Consider the following 25,345-nt stretch of genomic DNA (forward strand, 5'->3'; position numbering starts at 1 on the left):
TACACCCCAAAGCCCCTCGACCTAAGTCTCCGACTTAAAAGGACCACACTGGGAACCTCTCTTTGCAGAGATTCCAAACATGGTCGCCATGTGAGGACCCTCTGTCCAGTGCCCTCCTTATCTCTACCTTCACCTATCTCCTACTTCTAAACTCGGTAATAAACCTCTTTTATTAATCTAGCTCTCTGGGCCAATAAATGCTTTTATTGGGAATTCCGTGCAGCTACTAGACCTCATATATCCTTGTGCCAAATCCAAGGGGGTTACAGGGGAACTCTGACTCCCTATACCCCAAACCTGCCACTAGACCTTAACTAAACCCTAATTTCATTTAGGTACCCCAAATGTAGACCTCAACATGTGGTCTACACCTCAACATTTGGTTCCTGACCTCAACAACATTAGGTTATAAGAAAAGAGGAAAAGCCAAAATACTTTTTTTCCTTCCTGTGGTACCACCATTGGGCAATATGAGGCTACAGAAATAAAGTTACATAATTAAAGTAATAAAACATTAAAAAGTCTTAGCAGATTCTGGAGGTTTTGAAATTAATCAGAGGGATCTGGCAATTAATCATTTGACTTCAGAAAAGAATTCCTGAGATTTTAGGGTAATTCCAGGTATTCATTCCCTTCTGAAATATTGTATTAAGTTTTGAGGTACTACCCTGTAGAATTTATTTTAAGGAAAAATAAGAATTAAATCTTATAAAATATTTAAAAAGCCTTTTTAAAAAACTGAAAACAGTTTTATTGTTTTAGAGCAGTAAAGGAAAAATAAGTGTCTTTCCCTCTCATCCTTCCCTGACTGCAAAAGAAATGGGTGGACGGGAGAGAGAAAGAAAATACATTCAGGGCAGTGAAGATTATTGTATATATGTTTTGTAAAAGCAAGTAAAAGGTAGAATGTGGGAATCGGAATAAGAAAAAAAAAAAAAGGACACAATTTAAAAGGCACTTTAAACAAAATCTACTAAAGGAATATGTGTATAAACAGGAAAAAAAAAGATTGGCATAAGCAGAAAGAAAATTGTTATCAGTTTGTACTGATGGTGTGGACAGAGGATTTGAGAGTTTGAAAACTTCTGAAAAGAGAAACTTATTTAAGAGGAAGCCTAACTCCTGAGACCTCTCAGAACTACAATAGTTTGGAAGAAAATTTTACCAACTGAGGCCACTACTATAGTACTGAAATTCAGTAAACAGTAACTGATAAGTAATGAGTTCTGATGGAGATTGCAGAACCCAGATTTGGCTTGTCATCTAGTAACCTGAATGTTTTTAAAGTATGAACTAAACTAAAAGAATATGGAAAACCTCTTTAAAACTTGGTCGGTATTTATCAGCCTTGTTAACCCTGTTTTGTAATGGTATGTTAATGCAATTTAGGGAACTGGATATTTACATCTTTGCTTGTAGCTAAGGGAAATTACAGCTAAGACAATTTATGAAAAGTATAAGATTGTTAACCAAGTTATGTGGCGCGATTGTCACCTAAAATTGGTGACAGAAAATAAGTGAATGCTTATTCAGAGCAGTTCACCCCTATGTGTAGGAAGGTGCCAAAGAGCACAGACCACAACAGCCCTAAGGATAGCAGGCAAGAGTACTAGCTCAGCCCCTTCTCTAGAGTCCCTGTTGATTCCCTTTAATTTAAAAGCTTGCTATCTTCTGGGCAAGGTCATCAGCTCTAGGAAAAGAGCTTGTTGAATAATACACTTCTCCCCACCCCCACCCCTTAAAAAAGAAAATGGATTCACTAAGGATTTGCAAGTTTGTTTAGTATATAGAAATGATGACCTTTACAACAGGATGAGTTTAAACATGATAAGAAGAAAAAAAAAAAAAAAAAAACAAGTGAAAGATGTCAAATTGTTTATTTGTTTGAATCCTGTTACATTTTTGTTTATTGCCATCCATTAGAATAAAAATAACTATCTAGTCCTCAACTCTCATTCGTGAAACTTGCTATTTGAAACAAAATCTCTTGGGATTGTTACTGACATTGTTTTGAATTAGCATGATTGTCTGATCGATTATTAAGTCAGTAATACATCATTCCAGAGAAATGTCACAAATTTCTCAGAGGGATGTGATCCTGAAGTGTTATTGAAGCAGTTGTGGTCCCTTTAAGAAACTGTATTTCCTTTTGATCTGGGATGCCAGTCAGATTCTCAGCCCTCTTGGCTGAGGAATATCCTCCCTAGATAGGTTATCTTTCCAGGATGCCAAAGCTTTTGATTCAATTACAAATCCTGGTCAAAAGCATTTCTCCTTGCAAGTTTTGTTAATTCCAATAGGAGATCTGGGCTGTCCCAGCCCCTACCAAAACACCCAATTTAATGTCTTTTGCAAATGTACCTTGGGCAGCTCCCTTTACTGCCAGGAACTTCTGGCCCCACTGATAACTTCATTCTCAGTGCAAAACTCCATTTTCCATAGATCTACCACTATAGAAGTCAGTCTCTTGGTAAACTGATTTCTATCTAACAAACTTCATTTTGCAACTAATATTTTGGGAATGAGTGAATTCTTTCACTCTTAAAACCTGCGACCGATTTGAAGGGGATTCTTCAGAACTCTCTTATAACTACTAACCTCTAGACCACCAAGAATCTAGACCATTCGAATAAACAGCATCATTATAAGTTATAAATATCTAAGTAAAACCTTTGGCCGAATCTTAAAGTGGGATCCTTCTGGCTCAGTTTCCCATTGTGGAATTATTACTATTGACTGATTGGATACAACTATCTGTGGAATCTAGTTGTTATTCTATTGAATATGGAAACTAAATAAGAAGCATTCCCAGTGTGATTTGGAGAAGAAAATTATACTACAATCAGGTTTCTTAGAGGATGTAACTTATGGAATATTTTGTGTTACATCAATGAAAAAGGCAATTTTATTCAAATTTATTACTAATGTAGAAATGACATGTTTGTGCTGTGTGTCCTATAGTACAAACATGTATAAATAACTTATTTGATTGCTATGTATTGTTCTATAATTAAATACATAAGTATCCTCCCAAATCTTTTACATAATTGAAGTAATTAAATTCATTTGTCTAAATATTGCACCTGAAGAGTTACTCTATGTTTTTATGAATAGGATTGAACCCTCAATAGCATCTAATCCTCCTAATGCAATTGGAATCTTCAGTAGAAAATGTTGAGAAAGCTACAAATTCAGACAATCCTTTATGACAAATGTAGATTTAAGGCAAAGACTTAAGTTCTCTGAAGTTTCAAGAGAACTATGGATTGTTAGTTTGGTGTTCCCCTTTAAGCTTTATTATTGATTTAGATTTAGAACTGAATTGATTTTCACAACATGAACTAATTAATGGAATAGTAAATTTTGAGGCTTATATCAATCTAACTCCCATAATCCATCATCCTCTCCTTCAAGTACCAAGGAAATTCAAATAACAAAAGACTATCCAGCACCCACCAGAAAAAGCAAAAGGGAATGGATAATCTATAACAAAATACAGTGAGGTTTAGGATGAAGATGACCTACACTGCAAATCTGAATTTAGTCATAAATGAAAAAAATATAGACATTAAGAAAGAGGCATTTGAAGTCTTCATAGGGGAAAAAAATCAGAACTGAAGACATTATTTGCTTCTTAAACACCAAATAACAAGAAATGCAGGAAGAGCAAATAAATGCAACAGTCAAAGTAACAGCAGAGACACTAATAAATGTACAGAAGGAGAGTGAGGTGAAGACAAAAGTCAGGTAGAGGTAACAATAATAAAGGAGGATTAAGACACTCTGTAAAGAGCTCAGTGAAACCTTATCCACAGATTAAACCAATTTTGGGGTTACATTATAGAATATGAATTATAAGATTCCCCACAAGAGTGGGGAGGATAAGGGATAGAGGGCAAAGATGGGGAGTTGGAACAATGGGGGCGGGGGGAGGGGGGAAAGGGAGGGAAAAGGAGGAGAGAGAATAAAAGGGAGTGTGTGATGTGCCGGAGTCAAATGAAGAGAGAAATGGGGAAATAGGGAAAGTCAACTCTTATGAATTCCCAGGAAAAAAAGCCTGAAAGTCTAGCCATAAGCAGTGAATATTTTCCCCATAATTTAACTAATTTTGTTTTTGTAAATAGTTGTTTACAATTATATTTACATACTTCTCACCTCCAGAGGGAAAGTTCCAAGTATTTTGTACATTACACATTAATTTTAAATAGCATTTCTCTTCTCTCTTCCTGCTGGGTTTTATTGCTATTATATAGAAATGCTGATGATTTATAAATGTATTATATATCTATCCTAAGCTACCTATCAATATATGATGTAAATAGTAAGGAAACTTTAGTCAATTATTCCTACTTGGCATAACATTTCTATAGCATTATACAATAAAAGTAACAGAACTTTAAAAAAATTATATAAAACCACACAGAAAATAAAATGGCCTCAAGCAATCACAATTTACAAAGTATAAGAGGATAATTATTAGATTAGTAAAACAACTATTGTCTGGGATATCTTAAATACAATAAGCTATTCCTCCAAGTACAAAGAAATTACTATCTCTGGATAATTCAATTTGTAAGACTTCAAAAATCAATGTAAATCCATAACATGAAAATCAGCATTCTGATAAGGCTTGTAGCAGCACATTTTGCTATATTAATATACAATGCTGCTAGACGCCACAAATACTGTTTTCCTTGTACCAGGGAACTTTATTCAGGCAAAGATTTGTTTTTAAATACAGATGGGCAGGTTGGGAAATACTGCTTCTCTAAAAAAGAGGTTCCTAACCATTAAAGGATAATTTGTCTTCCTGCCTCAAATCTTTCCATACTCTGATGCATTCTCCATATGACCACCAAAGTGATTTTCCTAAAGCACATGTCTAAGAATGTCACTAAATGACTCAGTATTATTCAGTGGCTCCCTATCAACTCTAAGATCAAATATAAACTACTCTGTCTGGAACTTATACCACTGGCACATCCTAGATTTCCAATGTTCTTAAAAATTACTCTTTTTTATACACTTTACATCTATCCATAACTGTTTACTTACTACTCTTCCTCCATTAGCCTGCCAACTCCTTGAGGACAGACATGTTGTCTCAAGTGATTTGCAAATTCCATGCAGTAGCAATCATACCCACTAAGTGAATAATTTACAATGGTCAACAGAATGATAGCAAAATTCACATGAAGAAACAAAAATCCTGGAATCTCAAGAGAAATAATGAATAAAGGAGAAGTTACTGAGAAACAACATATCTGGACATCATATTAAACTATAAAGGAGTAATCATCAAAATATATGGTACTGACTAAAAAGAATTAAATAAAATCAACAGGGAGGCTGAGCTATAATGACTAAATAGCAAGACACAGTACAATAAGATTCCCTTATCTCTTCTTAAAAAGAAAAAAATGTTCCTTTGAGATCTAGACAACATATCAGACTGAATCTTGATAGGGAAATCCAAGAAAAAGTCATAGTGAGACATTTTTGAAGCAAGTTTACATGATAAAGGCCTCATCTCTCAAACTATATAAAAGTGAGTCAAATTTATAGAAATAAGAGATTTCCCAATTGATAAATGATAAAAAAATATATATCAAGTCAGTTTTCAGATAAGGTAATCAAAAACTATGTATATTAAAAAATACTCTTAATCACTACTTTTTGGAGAAATCAAAACAATTCTGAGGTATTTCACACCATTAGAATGGCTAATAAGATAGAAAAGTTAAATGACAAATATTGGATGTGGGAAAAATGAGACACTAATGCTGTTGATAAAGTTTGAAATTGATCAAACCATTTTGAAGAACAATTTGGAACTGGACCCAAAGGCTTATAAAACCATGCATATCCTTTGACCTAGAGATACCACAACTAGATCTGTATCCTAAAAAAAAATTGAACCTAGGGAGATTATCAATCAGTTGGGGAATAGCTGAACAAGTTAAATTATATAAATATAATGTATTATGATGATGCTACAAAAATGATAAAGAAGTAGTTTCAAAGAAAACTTGGAAGACTTACATGAACTGATAAAAAGTAAAGTGATTAGAAACAGGAATATAAGTTACACACCAATTTATCATAAAGACAAACAACTATAAAGGAATTAGGGACTCCGATCAATATAACAACTAATCAAATTTTAAGTGATCTAATGATAAAACATGCTACTTACCTCCTGAAAGAATAGTGAAGGACTTAAAAGAATGCAGAATAAGATGTGTTTCTTTTTTGAACATAATCATGTTTCTAGAAAAAAGATTTGAAACTATACTTCAAAAAAAGTCCTATATCCTTAGATTAAGAAACTGCACTGATTTAAAAGGGAAGAGACCTTTACATACACATAAATGAATACTTTTTGTAATAACAAAGAATTGGAAACAAAGCAGACAAATCCCAACAACTTCTGCAATAGCTAAACAAATTATGATAGATCCAAGTAAGGAAATATCTGCATCTTTAGAAACTATGAATGTGAAATGCAAAGAAGCATAGACAGATTCATATAAACTAAAGCCAAATAAACAGAACCTGTAAAAACAGTTTAAGCAATGATAAATATAAAGTATAAGGAAAAAGGAAACCAAGCATTATGAAATTATATTCAACAAACTTGATTCCAAAGAAGAAATGAAAATATGCACTTTCTTCTCATTCACTGATGAAGTGAGAGAACCACATAGGTGTCTAAAAATGCATATATTAGGTAGCTTTATAGCACAGGGGATAGAGTTGGTAGGCTAATGTCAGGAAGACTTGAGTTTTAATCTGTATTCATCCACTTGCTAGACATGTGAATCTAGACCAGTCATTCAGCCTCTGTCTGCCTCACTTTCCTCATCTGCAAATGGGGTTAATAATGTTGTGAGGATGAAATGAGATAATAATTATAAAGCCCTTAGTACACCATGTAGCACATATTAAGTACTATGTAATTGCTTATTATTTACTGTTATTGTTATTATGTTGTTAAGTTCATTACATGGTTCTGGGTACTTTTAAAGAACCACCTCATTTTACTTTTTTTTTTTTCTGGACTAAAAATGTTTTTAAGTTGGGGAAGGGGAATAAAAATATTTGTAATTAAAGATTAATATAAAAATAATAACTTTTTTATTTTTAAAAAAACAAGTGTTATAAACCTTCCCCCCGAGGCAATTGGGGTTAAGTGACTGGCCCAGGGTGACACAGCTAGCACATGTTAAGTGTCTGGAGACTAGATTTGAACTCAGGTTCCCCTGATTTCAGGACTGGTGCTCTATCCACTGTACCACCTAGCTGTCCCAAGTGTTATAAACTTTAAAAAACCCCACAAAATTCTATTTTTATCTTACCGCTCTAAATGACTTAACTTAGTTCTTATTTCCCCTTAGTTAGGAAATCCTTAAATTTCTATGATTTAAGATTCCTTGTATAACATGCAAATTCATACTTAATTCATGAATCTTCTAACTCTAATAGTAAAGACTGTAGCCCAGTCCATAAATACCTACTTGTTCCACATAGTTCTTGTCCATATTCTCCCAAAAAATTTCCACAAAAGGGCCATTCAGTGCTAATATCTTGCTCTAAGTCTTGTGGCATTCATTGGCTTTTCATCAGTTATCCTTTAACTTCAATGCAATAATAATCCTTTTTTAAGAGTTAGATTTTTAATAGATATAAAAAAGTACTAAAATATCCATGTGATTCTGCTGGGTTATTTACCCTAAGGGAATAAGGGATGAGCAAAGGGAAATCTGAGCAATATAGAAGCTGGGGGGGGTGGGGAGGGGCAAGGGCAAAGCTGACTAGTTCCTTTGCTATGTCCCACTCCCCCATCCCCGAAATTCCTGCAAAAAGACTCCAGTGGCCTGGCCTCAAAACCAGTGGGAAGCAGAAGGCACTTTAAGGGCTGGATTGGTGAATAAATGGGGAAAGGGTTTAAAAAAAAAAAATAGAGATTTAAAAGTAATATGCTGGGATTGAGCTGCCAGCAAAGGTTGTTGCTCTTCATGGTACAAGTGTCAAATTGAGGACAGCATAGGGTCCTCCCACAAAGGGAGGATGCACCCTATCAGCAATATTTTTTCTTTAAAAAAAAAAAATCTTTTTGGTACAAAAGAAAACCCAAGGAAGCTGGAGGCCTAACTTAGCTCCCCTGACCTCCTTTCCTGCTAGTATCATGGCAATACTTTCAGGTATGCAGTTCAGGTTAAGTGGAGGGCTACTGCTCCCTGGAGACTTGCAGGTTTGGCTGGGGGATGGCTGGAAGGCAGCTCCCAATGTGTCTGTGGACACCAACCCAAACTCATAGGCGAAGGTGCCATGGAAAATGAAGATGTCAATGATGAAAACCCCCTTGGACAGGGCAGCCGTGTGATGGAGCTGCTAGTGTTCCTGGATGAAGAAGATACCACAGAGAAACATGGCCACAAAGGCAATAACAATGAGTACAGCACGGAAGTGAGCCATGGCAAAGTTACGGGGAACAGCAGCACCACGGTAGCAGAAAACATAGTGGGGACAAAGAGGAGGTCCACTGGGATGGTGACTCCTGCCCTGATATAGTGTAAAGACTCCACTTAGAAGTTGCCAACAACTACCAGGCAACCAGCATCAAAGCAGCCTGGGATGGGAGCAGTGGTGCTAAGCCCAGGACCAGTGACTCTGGCCATGGTGGAGAAAGAAGACTAAGGCCACAGTTCTCCACGGGAAGCACATGCTGATGCATTACTGCCATGGCATACACAATCCATATGTCAGTGAGGGAGAAAGCTGAGAGGCTGACAGGAAGGATGCCCCTAAGGCCCAGCTACTTCAGGACTTTTCAATTACAAGCATCAGTCGGCTCTCAGCCACCATCCCTGCATTAATATTCTTAATGAAAACCTGCAGAGAGCTTTTTTGGCATAATGTTGACATCTATCTATGACACACACAGGTGAGCCTCAAGTTTCATTCTTCAAGGACTATGGCATCACCAGAAGAATATTAAAAAAAATATAGCTCTTTTATTTAAAGAGAAGCTTGGGATAATTAAATGTCCTATGTAAGTTCGAAAGTCAATCTAGTTCATCAGATGATTCTTCCTATTCAATTCTGAGCTTAAATCACTCTCTATCTGCAGTTCTTATATAAGATATCTTTAGGAGGAACCAGAGCTCTATGAGCTGTTCATCAAAAAGTTTAGGAAAAAGGAATTCTTAATCCATATGGTTTTCTGTATGGTTAGCTTGGACAAATTCTGAGTGTTTATGAATCTCATTTTGGAGGTTCTGCAATGTTCCAAGGGTTGAGGACTAGAGTGCTGAGCCAGAAGCCAGGTAGATCAGAGTTCAAAGCATAGCAACTCAAGAACAATCACTAAGTTGGACAGAGTTTGCAAAGTGAAGTACAAAATCACAGATCCTTAAAATGATTATTTCTTTTACAGATAGGACAAAAATCATTAAAAAAAATTCAATTTTTCCTTATACATTTCCTTATACATGCAATCAGTCTCAGATTGTAAGATTAAAAATTTCCTAAACTTCCTAGTTCAGTTAGTAAATACAAGCAGACAAAGACTCAGAGAGGAAATTATAAAGATATAAGTCAAACTGATTTCTGAAAAAGAAGAGGGAAGTTGGGTATGAGCATAATGGAGCTCTACCATGGAGCCCTTCTCTAATCTTCATGACCATTTTTAAAAGAAGTACTTAATCCTGAAGTAGGTTGAGCAGTTCTTCTCAGGAGTCAGCAAACACCCTAGAACTATAATCTTTACCAGATAAGGACTAAAAGTCGAAAGGACATAAATTTAGAGAATCCAAAGGCTCTTCAGTCACTAACAAAATGTAAAAAAGTTTACACAAAGAAATAAAAGGGGAAAAGCCAAATCCCCAGAATCAAATCCCAGGTCATCATTAAGGAGGGCAGTAGGCATGCTAGCATGGAGGTAACAAAGAAAAGTCAAAGTTTGATATACAAGAAATTTAACACAAATCAAGGTAAAGTCTGTGTCTGCAATCTCATCAAGAGATTCTCACTTAGAACTGTAAGGTTTTACATCAACCTTTATTTCTACCTTCCCATGCTTCCTATATACCATGCTGGAAGGATCTGATCATCAACCTCACCACCTCATCCCATTCCCACAGCCTGAGGTCAAACTGTAGAACCTCATGGACACACTTCATAAGATATAAAGTGCTTGGTGATGGTCTGCAGTTTACTTGTAGGCAGCTTTAACTGTCCAAAGTTAATAGGTAGAGGATTTCTTAGTACCAAAGAGGTCTGAGTCTTCACTATTAATACTTTATGGGGTTCCCACACACACACTAAAAGTAAAATCTGAGCAGCCAGATGGCACAGTAGATAAAGTGCAAGGAATACTCACTTTCCCGAGTTTAAACTTGGCCTCACACACTTATTATCTATGCCCAGGAAAAGTCAGCTAACCCTGTTTGCCTTAGTTTCCTTGTTTATAAAATTAGTTGTAGAAGGAAATGACAAATCATTCCAATAACTTTTCCAAGAAAATGTTAAATGGAGTCACAGAGTGAGACATGACTGAAAACAACTGAATTATAACAGAATAATGAAATTTATTACATGAAGTAGAGTGAGGGCATAAAAAATATACTTACTGGCTAAATGGCCACAACTACCATCTTTAACCAATCACTGACCTTTATAAGAAGAATAGGGATTATAAACTGTGCTGCAGAATGAGCTCTTAGCACCTGAAATAAGGCCAAATTTGATCGAAAGTAGAGTAGAGCACAGGCTGGTATATAACAGTATAGTATGGTATGGTATAGGTATGGTATGGTATGGTATGGTATGGTATAGTATGGTATGGTATGGTATGGTTTCATATAGCATAGTGTAAAGAGCACTGAATTTGAAAATCCTGAGCCTTTAATGATGATGGTTCTGAAACTTAGCAACTTTATAAGCATGGGCAGTCACTTAGTCTTTCTATTCCTCATTTTCTTCATCTATAAAATGGAAATATTTGTACTATTTACATCAAAACTGTTATAAGAAAAACATTTTGTAAACCCTTAAAGAGGTATATAAATATTACTTAATATAGAAGGCCACAGAGAAGTTTTAGATGTTAAAGACAAAAACTCATTAGATTCTTCAAGTTATAAGCTAGTGATTCCTCTATCTACGGGCCAATTCCTGACAAAATTAAAAGGATGGTTCCATGAGCATTTAGGAAAAGAACAGTGATCACTGAGAATTCATCTTTTCTTCAATTCCTTACAATTTGGAAATGCTTAGAAGGAAGACCATTAAAAGATAAAATAAATGTATTAATAAACAAGCTTGCCAGTTTAAGTTCACTTCCTTTTCTGACAGAAATTATAAGATGCTGACTAGATGTCTCAACTCAATTTGTGTAAAATATTTCATTATAATTTTTTCACTAAATTTTCACAATATTTCACTGTTTCATTATATCTTTGTGGTTAAGATAGGATGGAGAGATATTGATCAAAGAATGGATATTTGGTAGATTAGATATTTATTTTGATATTTTAAATGGCTTAACAAATGAAAAAAAAATTAACATCAATCTACAGTGAAAGTCCTAATAGAGTTCCCAGGGGACTTAATTCTTGACCTTTTTCAATTTTTTTAATGACCAGATAACGGTAAAGATAGCTGACGTGTTTGGGTAACAGAATTAGAATCTAAAATGGTTTCTAAGTCTAGAAAAACTGAACAATTTTAATTTAATATGGATAAACTGAAAAACTACTTTTGTTGAAAAAATAAGCACAGAATCATAAAAACATGGTCAGAAAACAGTTTATCTAAAAAGGTATCAAGGTTTTAGAGATGTGAAAGTGAAAAATGTGTCAATAATGTGATATAATGTTTCAAAAAAGGTAACATGATCTTCAACAGTAGAAACAGAATTACATCATCCAACATGAAGGATGATAGGTTCAATGTATTCAATATTCCAGTCAGACTACATCTGAAATATGTTATTCAGTTCTAGGAGTCATGTTTTAGGAAGAATAACAAACAAGATCTAAATAAATTTGGTCAATTCTAATGAAAGGTCTGAAAACTATGGCTTGAAAGTCCTCATAAGAAACTGGAAACTGAGTAGATGCCTATTAATTGGAGAATGGCTGAATAAATTGTGGTATATGAATATTATGGAATATTATTGTTCAGTAAGAAATGACCAACACGATGATTTCAGGAAGGTCTGGAGAGACTTACATGAACTGATGCTGAGTGAAATGAGCAGGACCAGGAGATCATTATATACTTCAACAACAATACTATATGATGATCAATTCTGATGGACCTGGCTATCTTCAGCAAATCAGTTCCAATGGAGCAGTAATGAACTGAACCAGTTACACCCAGCGAAAGAACTCTGGGAGATGACTAAAAACCATTACATAGAATTCCCAATCCCTCTATTTTTGCCTGCCTGCATTTTTTTGATTTCCTTCACAGGCTAATTGTACACTATTTTAAAGTCCGACTCTTTTATACAGCAATATCACTGTTTGGACATGTGTACGTATATTGTATTCAGCTTATACCTTAACATCTTTAACATGTATTGGTCAACCTGCCATCTGGGGGAAGGGGTTGGGGGAAGGAGGGGAAAAGTTGGAACAAAAGGATTTGCAACTGTCAATGCTGAAAATATATGTCATGCATATATTTGTAAATAAAAAGCTATAATAAAAAAAAAGTACAGGTAGTAATAACTGATCTCAGACAAAAGTCTAACTTAAAAGATTCAATCGAGAGAGAAATCTACATTATATGTCCGCCATATTAAGATTGTTTTAGATGCATGCTTACATATGTATATATGTGTATATGTAGAAATATGTAGGTGTGTGTATATAGATATATGTAACTGTGTGGGTGTATTGTGGGTGTGTGGGTGTGTATATATATATATGGTTATGTATATATAGGTAGGTTTTGTGTGTGTGTGTGTATACATACACACATACATATATACATACATACATAAATATATCTGTGCTTAACTATAACCTGCCTGGGGTATGGGGGAAGGATGAAAAGGGGAAAAAAAGAATAAAGTAAAGAGTGGACAATGGAGAACAAAAGAAAACCTACAAAGAATATAATCTCTTCTAATATTATATATGTTTTCTTGAAATGGAAATTTATAGTTACATATTTTGAATCCTCCCTGATATTCTGCTAGGTACATGACAATGTTTTTTTTTTTCTTTTTCTATTTTGTTTTTAAGTTTTAACTAAGTAATTTTTTTTAAAAAAATTAATTCTTCCCTTCTCTCTCACCTCTTAATGTTTTACATTGATTCTATCTTCCCAATAGCTCTTTTATCTATCCTTTTTTTTTCTATTTTCACTGTCAGCACTTTAGTGCAGGCTCTCATTACTATATACCTGGACTGCTCCAATATCTTTTTTTTTTTTTTAATTTAACACTTTTTATTTTCAAAACATATGCTGGATAATTTTTCAACATTAACTATTGTAAAACCTTGTGTTCCAATTTTTCTCCTCCTTTCCTTTACTTTCTCTCCAGATGGCAAGTAATCTAATATATGTTAAGCATGTTTTAAAAATGTTAAATCCGATATATACATATATATTTATACAATTATCTTGCTGCACAAGAAAAATCGATCAAAAAGAAAAAAAAGGGAGAAAGAAAATAAAATGCAAGCAAACAACAACAAAAAGAGTGAAAATGCTATGTTGTCATCTACACGCAGTTCTCTCTCTGGGTGCAGATGGTTCTCTTCATTACAAGATGATCAGAACTAGTCTGAATCATCTTCTTGTTGAAAAGAATACATCCATCAGAACTGATCATTGTACAATCCTGTTGCCATGTACAATGATCAGGTCCTGGTTCTGCTCATTTCACTTAGCATCAGTTCATGTATGTCTCTTTAGGCTTCTCTGAAATCATCCTGCTAGTCATTTCTTACAGAACAATAATATTCCATAACATCCATACTCCATAACTTATTGAGCCAATCTCCAACTAATGGGCATCCACTCAGTTTCCAGCTTCTTGCCACTACAAAAAGGGCTGCCACAAACATTTTTGCACATGTGGGACCCTTTTCCTCCTTTAATATCTCTTTAGGATATAAGCCTAATAGAGTCACTACTGGATCAAAGGGTATATAGACAGTTTGAGCCCTTTGGGCATAGTTCCAAATTGTTCTCCAGAATGGTTGATGTAATAACCTTTTAACAACTCTTCTTCATGCTCAATGACGATGACCTTTTTAGGATCTCATCTAAAACTTGGTTGCATTTCTTTTGTGCATTGTGCACTTTAAAAAATTATCATTATTTACATGTGGGTCATGTCTCCCATTGGACTGTATATTGCATGAGAATAGTGTTTTACTTAAATGTTGTAATAACTATCTAGTATACTGTCATTGGAGTCCTACATGGTTCAGTGAATAGATTGCAGAGCCTGGAGTCAGGAAGACTCATTTTTCTGAATTCACATTTGGCCTCATATACTTATTAGCTGTGTAATCTTCAGTAAAGTTTACCTAATCTTTTTTGCCTCAGTTTCCACATCTGTAAAATGAGCTGCAAAAGGAAATGTTATTGCTCCAATATCTCTGCCAAGAAAACTACCAATGGAGTCACAAAGAGTTACAAAGAGTCCAGCAACTCAACAACATTGCTTTATAAATGCTTATATACTAAATAGTCTAAACAAGCAAATGAGTTTTGAGAAAATCCCAGAAAACTTTTCACCACCTCCTTTGTTCCTACTCTCCACTTTCTCTTCTTTTCTTTACATACAAAGGGACCTTTGGTTTCAGAAATCTGGTAAGAATCTGAATTTCCCTTGGTTTAAAAAGTTAATACTCAGGGGCAGTTAGATGGGACAGTATAATATAAACTGGAGTTTAAAGGACCTGAGTTCAAATTTGACCTCAGACACTTAATACTTCCTGGCTGTGTGACCCTGTAGTTAGACCCCAATTGCTGTGCAAAAAAAAAGTTAATATACTCACTTCTCCCAGTCATTCCTACATACAGCTAGAACCTAGATCACTACTCCTTTTAGAGAAATGAAGGGGGAAAAAAAAAGAAGCAATGTCTTAGGACTTTCAGGTCACCAGACTTTGCTATGGAAAGTAAAGTTACAGAAAGAAGAATAGCAAAATAACCCATCCACACAAATCATTAGCATTTCTAAGCCCATCAGCAAGAGATAGAAAGAAAAATTTTAAATTATTGTAGACATAATAAAATACTTGGGGGGTCTACCTAGCTAGACATTCAATGACTCTATGAACACAATTACAAAACACTTCTCACACAAATAAAGTCAGATATAAACAATTGGAAAAATAGCAATTGGTCATAAGTAGGCCAAGTTGATAAAATAAAAATGACAATTAAATTGATCTACTTGTTCTGCCATACTAATCAAACTGCCAAAACATCTAGAAGAACAAAAGATAAAGAATATCAATGAAAAAAAAAAATACAAAGGATGGTGGTTTAGCAATACAAAACCTAAAACTATATTATAAAGCAGCAGTCATCAAAACCATTTGGTACTGGCTAAGAAATACAGTGGTATATCAATGGAATAGATTAATACTCAAGACATAATAATCAAGGCCTATAGCAATCTAGTATTTGATAAACACCCAAATTTCAGCTTCTGGAATAAGAACTCAGTATTTGACAAAAATTGTTGGGAAAACTAAAAAATATTATGTCAAAAACTCGGCATAGACCTACATCTCATATCCCATAACAAAATAAGGTCAAAATAGGTATGTGGTTTGGACATAAGGATGATATCATAAACTCTGAGGAGAACAAGTGATAACTTACCTATCAGATCTTTGGGAAAAGGAGGAATTTATGACCAAGAAGAACCAGAGAACATTATGAAAGGCAAAATGGACAACTTTGATTACAATAAATTAAACAGTTTTTGCACAAACAAAACCAACAGAAACATGATTAAAAGGGAAGTTCAAAGCTGGGAAAAAAATCTTTATAGCCATTTCTGATATCATTTCTGATAAAGGTCTCATTTCTAAAATATATAAAAAATGGTGTCAAATTTGTAAGAATACAAGTCATTCTCAAATGATAAAGGATATGAATGGACAATTTTCAGATGACGAAATTGAAGCCATCTATAGTTATGTAAAAAAATGTTCTAAATCATTATTTTAAAGAAATGCAAATTAAGAGAACTCTGAGATATCACGTCAGATTGGCTAAGGTAATGACAATTGACAAATGTTGGAGGGGATGTGGGAAAACTGGGGCACTAATAATGCATTGTTGGTAGTATTGTGAAATAATCCAACCATTCTGGAGAACAGTCTGAAACTATGCCCAAAGACCTATAAAACTGTACATATCCTTTGACCCAAAGTGCCATTATTGATTCTGTATCCCAATGAAATCATAAAGGAGGGAAAAGGGCCCAAGTGTGCAAAAATGTTTGTAGCAGTTCTTTTTGTGGTAGCAAAGAATTGGAAAATGAGTAGATGCCTATCAATTGGAGAATGGCTAAACAAGCTGTGGTATATGAAGGCAATAGAATATTATTGTTCTATAAAAAATGATGAATAAGCTGATTTTAGAAAGGCCTAGAAAGATTTATATGAATTGAACAAAACAAACAGAACCAGGAATATATTGCATACAATAACAGCAAGAACGTATGATGATCAACTATGAAAGATTTGGTTCTTCTCAGTGGTTCAATAATACAAAGCAATTCCAATAGACATTGTACAGAAAATGCCACCTACATCCAGAAAATGTACTAAGTAGGTTGAATATAAATCAACACATGCTAGGTTCACTTTTTTTTTCTGTTGTTTTTTTTTTTAATCTTTCCTATGGTTTTTCCCTTTTGCTCTGATTTTTCCTTCTCAACATGATTCACAAAGCAATATGTATTACTAGGGGAAAAAAAAAGAAAGAAAATAACCCAAAGATCGGTAGCTAGTGTTACTTCACTAACTGTGAAGTAGTGCAGTCAGTACATAGGGGCTAGTCAATCCTATTAAAGGCCCTTCCTTGCTCGCATTATGAAATATAATTACTCACCATAACAGCTCTTTGGTGTAGGAATTTTTTCCATCAATATTTATATTTGTATACCCAGTGCCTGGCACAATGTTTAGTACACACCAACAATTAATACATGCTTGATTGATATTTACCACTAACCATCCTCAGCTATCCCACAATCCTTCACCCCAAGCACTAAGAGTTGGAATTTAATTAGGAATTATATCCTTTTTAATCTTCTCAGAAGTAAAGGTTGTTTTTATTGAATTAATGGTCTACAAATACTTCACTGTATTCTAATCTCCAGAATGAGTGTCTGTACTGGCCTCAGCTATACCTGGCCCGGAAGATGTGAACTTTTGTTCTCATGAATTCATTGCTATGATTTTGTAGTTAAATTCATTACTGAAGTAGAGAAAGGAACTGGAGTACAAAAGAACAGAAACTTGGTTACCTACATAGCTAATTATAAGGACCCTGGACCCTGTAGTAACAACATTGTTAGAGAACCTTCAATGGGAGGGAGTGAAAACCTCTCAGTGGGAAATGGAATGAGGAGGAAATTCTAATACACTCTGTAGGGTCAGTTTGAAGGATACAAAGGAGCTTGACACAATGAAGCTAAAAGAGAAGCCCAATTTTCTTGGGCTGATCAACTTCTTTTGTTACCATGTTGGACCAAAGAATATCCCACCAGAGAAATCTGCTGACAGAACCAAATTTTCTAAAATAATTAACAAATAGACATTAAACTGAAAAAAGATCACATAGCCTTTACTAGGTACATATAAAAATGTTGGCCTTCCCTTTCTCAAAATAGTTTTCTACCTCCCAAAACAACTGTTTTCCTCTTATATTAGCAGCACTCTATCTTAAACTTTTTTTACTCATGACCCTTTTTCCCCCTGAGAAATTTTTATATTACCCTGAATATATAGGTATATAAAAATAGGCATACAAATCAAACATTTACTAAAACATAATGTGACAATCAATTCCATATTTGGTTACTAGACTTCATATAGGGGTGTGAACTACAATTTAAGAAGGTGGGCTTTAGAATACCTAAATATAAATATGCCTGAAAATGAAATCATCAAGTATTAAGGCTTTTAAAAGGTATAGAAGACATAGGAATTACTTTACATCCCACTTTACATCCCTATGTTACTTAGAGAAAAAAACTAAACATTCAGGGACCTAATTTCACTTCATTCCCATTTCAACCCTCACGTCTGAGACTGCCATGATAAAAAACACTACAAGTGAGGTTCCCATTATAAAAGCTTACCTTTCCACTCCCTCACTTCCACCCTAACCTCCATCCCAATTTATAGAAGCTTTGTGAGGATATTAATGTTGTTTTGGAAATATTTATCCCTTACATCTCAACACATCAAGGTCCAGAGGACTTTTTATTCTTACAACTTCTTTCTGTACCTTTCAGGACTCTCAGAGGTATGGAACACCAATTTTTAAAAGCTTTCAACCTCAATTACAACATGAGAGAATTCAATAAGGTCCCCAAACTACAATTCAACACCAGAATTTCTTATTGTCAATTTCCATTGACAAATATATATTTTCCTAGCACAATGCCTTTGGTGGAACAGCTGGAGGGCCATTTCAAGCTCAAAGGAAGCAGCCACCCTTGCAGACAAGTTGTCTCTCTGACTGCCTGAGAATGACAACACATGCAGATTTATTCCCTACTAAAGCAGAATAATTATTTCTGTGGCGTTCACAGTTTCTTCACGAAAGAATGGATTTGCCTACATTTTAGGAGATAAAGGATTTTTCAAAAGGATATCTTCCCTTTCTCTGATGATAAGCTCATTCTGCTCCTCTAGCTGTCTGATCTTCTTCTCAAATGACTCTTGTTCAGCTTTTAGGCGTTCTTCAGTCACTTCCTTTTCCTCACTTACCCTGAAAGAAATGAACCCCCCCCCCAAAAAAAATGTTAGAATGAAATAAATCACATTCACATAGCTGTGACTTACAGAAATTAGGCTTATCATGGAGATTTCCACATATTAAAATCTTTGAGGACACATATGTTCTACTTAATAACCCTTTTTCTTTTCCGATTTAGACTTTTATATAGCAATTTTCTCCTCCTTTTATATATATATATATATATATATGATTTTATGTTAAGAATGATTTCCATCAATAGAAGTATCTCAAAATTATGAAGTCCTATATTGTAGGACAAAGGTTTCTAATCATCAACTAGGAGAGAAATAAATTTCATTTGAAAAGCACATGCTTTATTTTCCTAGATTAGAAGAGGAAAGTATAATTAATATTTTTCTGATTGGGATTTTTCCCACATTTTTATTTAAATTCTGGTTATGAAAAAAAAATTAAATTTCAAAATGTTTAAACCCAATATGTATATGCAACTTTACTTTTTTTTTTTTTCGGCACAGAAATACCTCATTTCTCTGCAGTATATAAATAATTGGACTGTGACTGAAACATAAGGAAAGATGGCAATTAATTTATTTTCAGTCCAAGAAGAATTATAAAGATTACAAAGTAATTTTTCACTATTAGTATATAACCCTAAAACTTCTTTGCATTCAATCCCAGCAAATTGGTACAGCTTAATTACTAAGATGTAGTTAACACACACACACACATACACACACACACACACACACATAATAGCTTAAAAAAAAAAAAAGACTAATCTCTATAAGTACAAAAATGGAAATTCTAAGACTGTCCTAATAGGTACAGCATTTTGCTGAATACTGACCTATTTTTCATGATATGAATAATAATAGTAATGTGATACTATGCTAAAAGAAGTACTGAGTTCTAATTATTGGTAACTACTACTACATGTGAGTAACAATTTCATTATGTAAATAAGTAGATACTATATGATTAAAATAGACAGCAAAAGCAAATTAAATCCACAGAAAAATCTGTTCTTTACAAAATGTATTCCATACTCTAATCCTTTGGTCCCTTATCTTATTTTCATTCATATCTCTTTGTCCTTTTTCAAACCTCAATGTAGGAGTAATCTCTACCATACACATTCTCTGTTCTCAATGTGTGGTTCCTTGAGAAATCATATACAACTGCTAATTAGATCCATTACATATTTATGTTATCTCAAGTTTCTTTCATTGCAAAAATAAGAGAATTGTACTAGATGCCTTCACAAATCTCCAGCAGCTCTAAATCTATTTTGATCTAATTTCAACTAAGCCCTCACTTGTTCAGCTCTTTTTTCAGTTGGTCCTACTCTTCCACAGACCATTCTAGGGATTACCCTCTTCCTTTTTGTTTTTTAAACTTTTTTTTTACTTTTTTTTTTTTTTTACTCTTCCTGGAAAAGGCAGAAAAGCCTGAATGTCTGTAAATAATCCCAAAACCTACCTACTCTGAAGCAAGCAGCAAGGAACATAGGACTATAATATGTAGACCCTTTTGATTTTGTTTAGGCCTTTATTTCTTAAATCATTGTGCCACAGGTCTCTTTTATTGTCCTGACTCAGTTTCCCTAATTGTCCTGCCTCCGTTTCCCTGAATTGTTCTGCCTCAATTCCTAATTGTTCTGCTCAATCCTGCAAAACCACCTCTCTCTCCTAATCATGATGATCCAGATAAGGAGAAAGACCTTCTATTTTAGACATCATCAGAATGTCTGGTGCCTCTCCCCATTCTGTAATCCCAGTTTATCAGAATGTCCCGTGCTTCCCCCCAACCCCTCAGAACCAGAGTGAGAGTCTTGTTCCTGCTCTCAGTGCTCTGACTCCACCTCTGCCTCGGTCTACCCCTGTAGCTGAGCCACCTGCACATTTATGTCATTGAGAACTCACTTTAGTGCTAGATTCTTGGAGACAATAGTCTCATTCAGCCCTGGTACCAAACCATGGATCCATTTGGTCCCAGTAAATCTCTCTTTCAAATAAAATATTAAAAACTCTCTAATCTCTAACTTGCCTCGATTTCTCTGGCATTACAAAGTAAACCTTTTCTTTCAGAGGACTTTTGATTAAAGTTTCACCCAGGTAGAGATCTCTGGTAACTCCACCTTATTGTATTCAATCAGAAAGCCAAGTTATGATGTGGAAAGTTATATTTTCCCAATGAAAAAAATCTGCATATACTATAGATCTTTGCTAATACTTTCTAGGGTGCTAAATCTCTTTAAGGGTTAGTCCACCACTCAATAATGTAATCCCCTTCCCCATTAACCCCCTTTTGGGGTTAATTTGCTAAACTCAATAAATTTAATCTGCCAATCCATGAAGTCTGACTTCACCCCCTTAACCTCAGCAGCTCCTAATTCCTTATACCTGCTGTTCCATTCATTTCCCCCCTCAAGCATCTCCTCCCACTCTCTCACTGAAGAGAATTTTGACAAGTTTTATTAACAAAACAGAAGAAACAGAAAACATTTGTCACGAAATGAGTTCTTCCCCATTTAACGTCTCAAAAGCCTTTGAGTTCAACATATAAGCTATCCTCCTTTGTTCCACATTCCTACTAAAAAAAAAACCCTCCTCTTCACTGAAGTCAAACCCCTCTGTATTTTTCTTCTATCCAAGTCTTTCCTTTATCTTGACCATCCAAATCACCCCTTCCCCTCTCTAACTTTCAAACACATCTATCTATTGCTGCTTTACTTGCTAGTTATAAACATATTCAGGTCTTCCACGACTTTTTTTTTTTTAATAATAGCTTTTTATTTGTGAAATATATGCAAAGATAGTTTTCAATATTCACTTTTGTAAAACCTTGTGACAAATTTTTCTCACTCCTTTCCCCCAACTCCCTCCCCTTAACAGCACGTAATCCAATATATATTAAACATGTGCAATTCTTCTATATATATTTCCACATTTATCATGCAGCACAAGAAAAATCACATCAAAAAGGAAAAAAAAAATGAGAAAGAAAAAAAAGCAAGCAAACAACAAAAGTGAAAATACTATGTTGTAATCCATATTCAGTCCTCTCTCTAGGTCCAGATGGCTCTCTCTACCACGTGTCTATTGGAATAGGTCTTCCACATCTTTAAAAATCTTTCACTAAAGAAGAAAACCAGGGGTGGGAGGAGGGGAGTAGGAAATTTTTACATTAAGTTTATCTGATAAAAACTGCACTTCTCAAATATATGTTGAACTGAATCAAATTTATAAGAATAAGAGCTATTTCCCCAATTAATAAATGGTCAAAAGATATAAACAAGCAATGTTCTGAAGAAATCAAAACTATCTATGGTTATGCCAAAAAAAAAAAAAAAAGACCTTAGAGAAATGCAAATTAAAACAGCTCTGAGGTATCATCTCTTACTTATCAAATTAACTAACCTGACAAAAAAGGAAAAGAAAAATGCTGTAAAGGATGTGAAAAAACAGGTACATGACATTAGCACTGTTGATAGTTTTATGAACTGGTCCAACCATTCTGGAGCTGTGCCCAAAGTAATATAAAACTGCAAATATTTTGATCCCATAATACTATTAGATCTATATTTGAAAGAGATCAAAGAAAAAGGACCTATATATACTTATATGTGTACATACACATACGTATCCATACTGTTAGTGATAGTAAAAAAAAAAAAAAAATTGGAAATTAAGGAGATGTCTATCAACTGGGGAACAGATGAATAAATTCATTATAAGAGCATACTACTGTGATATAAAAAAATGAAATAAGATGGTTTCAGAAAAACTGAGAAATCTTATATGAAACACTAAAGCATAGTGAAAAGTGAGCAGAACATGGTCATCAAACATAGCAATTGCAATATTTTAAAGATTTAGTTACTCTGTATAATGTACACTACAATGATCCAATTCCAATTCCAAAGGACTCTGAGTGAAAAATGCTATCCAAGTTCAGAGAAAGATGAAATCTTAGTCCAAATTTAAGTATTTTTTCCACTTTATTTTTCTTGTTTTTGCCTCTTTGAGGGGAGAGGGGGGAACGCAACATGGCTAATCTGAAATATGTTGTGTATGCTATTTAACTGAGATCATATTATTGAGGTTGGGAAAGGTACCCCAAAAGTTTAGGATCATAAACAGTGTAATGAAGTGTCTCAAACTGGAAAATGAGTGGATGCCCATCAGTTGGAGAATGGCCAAATAAGTTACGGTATATGAATGTTATGAAATATTATTGTTCTATAAGAAATGATCAGGAGGATAATTTTGGAGAGGCCTGGAGAAACCTACGTGAACTGATGCTAAATGAAATGAGCAGAACCAGGAGATGATTGTACATAGCAACAATGATATTATATGATGATCAATTCTGATGAATGTGATTCTTTCCAACAATGAGATGACTGATGCCAGTTTCATTGATCTTGTGAGGAAGCAAGCCATCTGCACCCAGAGAGAAGTCTGTGGGAACTGAATGTGAATCACAACATAACATTCTCATTCTTTTTATTGTTCACTTGCATTTTGCTTTCTTACTCATTTCCTTTCTTCTTTTGACCTGATTATTCTTGTGCAGCAAGAGAACTATATAAATGTCTCTATGTATTGGATTTAACATATATTTTAACATGTTTAACACATATTGGATTGGTTGCCATCTAGGGGAGGGGATGGGGGTAAGGAGGAGAAAATCTGAAACACAAAATTATGCAAGGGTCAATGTTGTCTAATTATCCATGCATTTGTTTTGAAAATAAAGTTTTAAAAAAGAAAAAAAAAAAAGAATTTGCAGATTTGAACCCATTTCCTAGTCAAGGGGCAGTTTTATTGCAATTGTAATACCATTACAAGCAGACTAAGTTCCAAAAGAAATTAGCAAAGAAACAGAAGCAAGGAGACACATTTATACAGTTCTATATATATATAGCTTTTATATACAGCTGTATATATATATATACATATATATGTGTGTGTATATATATATATGCTAATTCTGTAGTCCATAGGTAGGGGCAGAGAGAAGTCTCCAGAATTTGGTTCTCACTGACCAGATTATCAGTCAGCAATGAATTGAAGAGTGATCTATTCAAAATCAGACAGATTGTTGTTCTTAGATTGGGAGTGTGGGAAATCCCTGAAGCAGACACCAAAGCCAGAAGATTTAGGATTACTGACTTATTGTTAGAACAGAAGCACCCCTAAAATCAGGGGACCACAAAATCATTACTATATTACATCAATATTGTTTGCCTTTTCAATATATGGTGTTGAAAAACCATAGGCCTACTTTCTATTTTCTGTTAATGAACATGCATTTCCTTCCTCCTTGTCCTTGTCCAGACTGTCTTCTATGTCTAGAAATCTTTCCTTCCTCATTTCTGCCTTTTGGAATTCCTACTCCCTCTTTATTAATGAACAAAAACATTTATTTTTCCCCCTAAAGTAAGGTCCAAATGCCTCTCTTTAAATTATAGTATATATTATGTGCCTTTGTTCATTTTTACATGTTGTTTCCCATGATGGAATATTTGTTCTTGACAGCAATGACTTGATTTTTAAAAAATCTCTGTACACTCAGAACATGAGAATTTCTTGCACTTGAAAGAAGCTTGATAAATATGTTTAATTAAATTCTAGACTGCTTAATGTGGATTATTTCCCAGTGATCTACTACTGTCTCTAAATAGATGCCTGACAATTCTCTGTCTTTTAGCCCTAGCCTCTCTTCTGGGCATCGCATTGCCCTCTATATCGCCTCTAACACCTCAAACCAACATGTCCAATGCTAAACTTATTACTCATTTCCCAAACTACATTTGTTCTTCCCATAACTTTAACATTTCTGTCCATAGTACCATCATTCAAAATCTTCCATATTAGAAATTTGAGTTTATCTTTGATTCTTCCCTCACTTATTATATATGATAAAGTTACCAAGTTCCCTCAGTTATATGTCTTTGATATTACACTCACAACAACCCTTTCTTCTCTACTCTCAGAGACACGATATTATAAACAGTCTACATTGTCATTTACCTAGACTACAGCAATAGCTTAGTAAGATTTTTTGCACTTTCTATCTTCTTTTCCCCAAAAACTATAATCTACTCATGTGACTCCTCTATTTAAAATTTGCATTGGGTTCCTAATGCCTAATAAATCAAATTAAAATTGTTTTCATATTCAAGGTCCTCCATAATCTGCAAAAATATCTTATTATTGGTCTCTCCTGAGCTCCTATGGTTTTTTCATAACCCATTTACTATATAGTTAGACTTTCTTGACTCTCCTTCTTTAAAGACCAATTCAAATATGCTCCTATTAAAAACTTCCTACATTACCCTTCCCCTTCAATGACA

At 34.4% G+C, this 25,345-nt stretch overlaps 1 protein-coding gene and 1 pseudogene across 3 annotated transcripts in view; both read right to left on the bottom strand.

Moving 5' to 3' along the window:
* Positions 1–25,345, bottom strand: part of KIAA1328 (KIAA1328 ortholog) — a 562,551-nt gene that overhangs the window by 460,649 nt on the left and 76,557 nt on the right. For all 3 annotated transcript variants that reach the window (XR_004230870.1, XM_031946042.1, XM_031946041.1), the window contains exon 5: positions 18,878–18,993. Coding sequence is in view for 2 of the 3 variants with exons in the window: in XM_031946042.1 (XP_031801902.1) it covers positions 18,878–18,993 (116 nt within the window). In the remaining variant the exon portion in view is untranslated. The remainder of the gene's footprint in view (positions 1–18,877; positions 18,994–25,345) is intronic.
* LOC111718988 lies at positions 7,268–10,509 on the bottom strand (annotated as a pseudogene).

Source organism: Sarcophilus harrisii, chromosome 1 (genome assembly GCF_902635505.1).
Source record: "Sarcophilus harrisii chromosome 1, mSarHar1.11, whole genome shotgun sequence".
Classification (NCBI taxonomy): Eukaryota; Metazoa; Chordata; class Mammalia; order Dasyuromorphia; family Dasyuridae; genus Sarcophilus; species Sarcophilus harrisii.